Genomic DNA, 4,306 nt, shown 5'->3' with positions numbered 1-4,306 from the left:
TTACTGCACTGGAGGCTAGTGCACAAACAAATGCACCTTTTGGGAGCTCACCTCTGAACGCTGGAGCCCCAGCCACATCAGCTACCTTTGCCCACCTCCAGTGCCTCTTTCCACACAAGGTACCCCAAGCACTTTGCAAACACTGAGGAGTTACCGTTACAGTGGGAGGAAGGAGCACAAGGACATTAAGTCCCAAGCCACAAAGTGCATGGGAGGCAGCGCTGGGACCAGAACCCAGCCCCTCTGCGTCTGTACCCCAGGCTGATCCTTCCTCTCCCATTTACACTGCAAAGAGCTCGCACCGACCAGCTCCAGGGTTTCTGCCCCTGCTGGCCTCATGCCCTGGGCTCTCCTGCGTCCCTCACCACGGTTCTTACTGCCCCCCTCTCCTCTCCTCTCCTCCCCTCTCGGCCTCCGCTCCCCTGGGCCCCGACCCGCTCTCTCCTGCTGTCTGCCTTGGGCAGCAGCTGCCCCACTGTGGGCAGGGCAGGAAGGGCACTTCCTAGGATGCGGTGAGTTTCCATCACCTGCCCTGGGCAGTGCCCTGCAGCTGGAAGAGCCTCTCCACCCCCACCAGCAAGCTGCCTTGGGACAGAAAAGCTCCCCAGAGGCAGCCGCAGCCGGTGGGTCTCTGCCCCAGGGAAGGGGGCTCAGGGCCCGGCTTCCGACGGGGCCCGCCCTCCTCCCGGGGCAGCCGCTGGGCGCTCTGGAAAGCCCGGCCCTGCCCTCCGGCCGGCGCCCCCGCTGCAGCCCGGGTGCTCGGCGCTGGCCCCGCGGGAGCGGCCCGGCGGCCGCGGGCCGGGGACTCAGCGCTTCTTAGAAGGAAAGCGCGAGCGGGAGCCGCGGGGGGAGCCCCGCGCTGCCCGGAATGGGCCGGCGCTGCCTGGCGCGCTGCCCGGGGCGCTCGGCGGGGCGGGGCCCGCGGCGTTACAAGAAGAAGCCGAGTTCCAGGAAGCCGAGGGCGGGGCCGGGCCGGGCCGCGGCGCTATAAGAGGCGGCCCCGAGCGGCCCCGGCAGCTTTGGAAGGCGCCGAGCCGGGCGCGCACCGCCGGGAGCCCGCTGCCCTGTCCGGAGCCAGACCCGCAGCGAGACCCGCGCCGCCGCCCCGCCCCAGGTAACGGCCCCGGCCCGGCACGGCACGGCACGGCGCGGGGAGGCCGCAGCCCAGCGACCGCTAGTGCGGGGCACTGGGGGCAGCTGGTCCTGGGGCGGGCGCCCCGGGGCGGGGGCAGCTGGTCCTGGGGAGGGGGCACCCCCGGTCCTGGGGCGGGCGCCCCGGGGTGGGGGCAGCTGGTCCTGGGGAGGGGGCACCCCCGGTCCTGGGGCAGCTGGTCCTGGGGAGGGGGCACCCCCGGTCCTGGGGCAGCTGGTCCTGGGGAGGGGGCACCCCCGGTCCTGGGAGCCCCGTTTTTCTGAGTCTCTGTCCTTGCTTCCCCCAGGTGATGGTTTAGCAGCCGCTGCACAAGGCAGCAGCACCGCCGAGCTCGCGAAGCTGGCTCCCTGCGCCATGGTCACCCACAGCAAGTTCCCCGCTGCTGGGATGAGCCGCCCGCTGGACACCAGCCTGCGCCTCAAGACTTTCAGCTCCAAGAGCGAGTACCAGCTGGTGGTGAACGCCGTGCGCAAGCTGCAGGAGAGCGGCTTCTACTGGAGCACGGTAACGGGCAGCGATGCCAACCTGCTGCTGAGCGCGGAGCCGGCGGGCACCTTCCTCATCAGAGACAGCTCCGACCAGCGGCACTTCTTCACCCTCAGCGTGAAGACGGAGTCGGGCACCAAGAACCTGCGCATCCAATGCGAGGGCGACAGCTTCTCTCTGCAGACCGACCCCCGCAGCAGCCAGCCTGTGCCCCGCTTCGACTGCGTCCTCAAGCTGGTGCATCACTACATGCCTCCTTCTCCGTGTCCCCTTCCCGAGCAGCCCGGAGGGGCCCCACACCCTAAGCGTGCCTACTACATCTACTCCGGGGGCGAGAAAATCCCACTGGTGCTGAGCCGCCCGCTCTCCTCCAACGTGTCCAGCCTGCAGCACCTCTGCCGCAAGACGGTCAATGGGCACTTGGACTCCTACGAAAAGATGACTCAACTGCCAGGCCCCATCAAGGAGTTCCTGGACCAGTATGATGCCCCCCTCTAAGGAGTGCGGCGGGAGGAGCAGCATGCGGCATAAGCACAAAAGCCGAGCAGGGGGCACAATGATCTAGTGGAGCATGAACTTTCAGGACAAAAACAGGCCCCTGCCCCCTTTGGAAAGGGAGTGGGGGGGATGACAGTGAACTTAGGGGTGACCAGTGGGCCCTGCCCAGCACAGAGACGTCTACAGTTGTGTATGCGTGTTGGGGTCTAACCCAGGGACAGTTTGGAGCCCCCTCTAGGTAATGGCAAGAGACTGAAGTGACTTGACTAAGGATTAACATACTGAAGCTCCTGTACACAGCCTGCCTCCTCTTCGGCAGCCCAGTGAGAACTGTATCTCTTTCTGGGGCGGTCCCACCAGATATGAGGGCAACTGCTGGGAAGGAGCCGTGCTGAACAGTTTGCAAACAGCCCATGCAAGATGTGTACCTTGCAAACTACTGTCGCTCAGCTGTGGCTCAGATCCTCTCCCCCATTTTCTGGCCACAGTGATATGACCAAACTGGAGCTGCTCTGGTAACAAAGCTGGTCTGAAGATAGTAGAAGGAAAGCACTGGAATCCAGCTAGTGCCTGAAAACTCTTCCTCAGTTTTAAGGGGAAAGTGATTTTTTACCTCTCACCGCCTCCTTGTGGTTGGAAGCTCCTTTCACACCAAGCCCCAGACTTGGAGGATGCTGCCTTTTTCCCTCACTACCATTATCCAGGGGACTAAGCCTTAAACTCCATCCTCGTCCCATGGACTGGGTTACTGCACATTACAGGCAACACTTACAATGATGGTCCAGGCTATGAATAGTGAATCCCAGTTGGGAAAGGAACCCGTCCCGATGGCACATCGGCACCAAAGAGTTCCATGTGAGCACATCGTTGCAATGAGCCCCAACGGGATGAGTTGTTGTTAGATCTTTATTCTGAAGTGCTGACCCATCAGGGCTTCTCCCAGCCCCTGCCCCTGCCCCAGCCCCTCGAATCTCAGCTTCACAGAGGGTTCCAGAAGCTGCGATTCTCTACAGTCTCTGGCTGGATCTGGGGGCTGTGGGCTTGCCGGGTCCCCAGCTGCACTGCTCCATGGTGGCAACCGTGGCACTGATCCCCTACAGGAATGTAGCAACAACGGAGCACCCTGGAACCCGTCACCCTGGAGCCGCTGTCTGGGCTGCGGTTGGGAAGGGCAGCTGGGTTTTTCTGGCTTTTAGAGAAAGCGCCATTTACAGCCCTGCCTGAATCCCTGTCTTTTATAAAGATTCTGCCTTCACCTCCAGCCTTGAAGGCTGAGTTCAACATGCTTGAAAACTCAACGTAAACCAGACTCAGAAGAAACTTTGCACATATTTATATTTATAGTCCGAAAGGAAGCATTTCTGTAATTTATAATAAAGAGCACTATTTTTTATTGAAAACCCCAGCTCTGGTTTTTGTCTCATGCCCCCCACCTCTGCTTGCCAGACCTCTGTGCTTCAGAGGGTAGACACAGCTTCCCACATGCAGCCATCGCTTTGATGATAGTGGGGTCACAAGTGTCAGGTTTCAGCCCATTTTTAATGCAAGGATCTAACAATTATTCATCACTTATGTTAGCTGGGAGCTGCTGGGAGTGATTCTTGGGCGGTGGCATTGGATGGGCCAGCCTGCAGTAGCACTGTGAGGGATTGTAAAGTACCTCGGAGCAGCTTAGATGCTGGTTTGTGAACAGGCCGCTGTGGTCACAGCTACCCCAATCTTGCTGGGGCTAAAGGGGCAAGCGACGGCTGTTGCCAACACTAGAGGTAATTAAACCATCTCCTAGGGAAGTCACTTTCCAGACAAGCATTAACTGTCCCCTGAGACCTATTCTGAGGCATCACTTCATGGGCATGAGCTCCAGGCCCAGGAATAAACCTGTCAGCTCAAGTAAAGAGAGGCCAGAGGATGGATCACATGCAGAGGAATTAACCCTCTGTGATCCTTTCTCCCCCCCAGCCCAAGGGCACAGCAGCAAGCTGTGCTCAGTGGGGACAGTCGTGAGGCTGCCCAGGTCTGCCTGTCTGTGGGAGGAGTTCAAGGGCATAAAAACAGCCAGACTGGGTCAGACCAAAGGTCCATCTAGCCCAGTGTCCTGTCTTCCTACAGTGGCCAGTGCCAGGTGCCCCAGAGGGAATGAACAGAAGAGGGAATCCTTAAGTGATCCAT

The 4,306-nt window shown here is 60.6% G+C and overlaps 1 protein-coding gene across 1 annotated transcript; it reads left to right on the top strand.

The window, feature by feature from the left end:
• Positions 1-1,004: 1,004 nt before the first annotated feature.
• SOCS3 (suppressor of cytokine signaling 3) lies at positions 1,005-3,537 on the top strand. Its single transcript, XM_073310761.1, has 2 exons — positions 1,005-1,114; positions 1,440-3,537. Exon 2 carries the CDS (start codon positions 1,508-1,510, stop codon positions 2,135-2,137), a length of 630 nt encoding a protein of 209 aa, XP_073166862.1. The 5' UTR covers positions 1,005-1,114; positions 1,440-1,507; the 3' UTR covers positions 2,138-3,537.
• The last annotated feature ends 769 nt before the right edge of the window (positions 3,538-4,306 follow it).

Source organism: Lepidochelys kempii, chromosome 14 (assembly GCF_965140285.1).
Source record: "Lepidochelys kempii isolate rLepKem1 chromosome 14, rLepKem1.hap1, whole genome shotgun sequence".
Taxonomy (NCBI): domain Eukaryota; kingdom Metazoa; phylum Chordata; order Testudines; family Cheloniidae; genus Lepidochelys; species Lepidochelys kempii.
Note: the sequence above shows the minus strand (reverse complement) of the source record. Positions and strands in the feature narration are given on the sequence as shown.

What these genes read in the sequence shown, in the direction of transcription:
- SOCS3 (XM_073310761.1), top strand. Translation starts at nt 1,508, where the DNA reads ATGGTCACCCACAGCAAGTTCCCCGCTGCTGGGATGAGCCGCCCGCTG.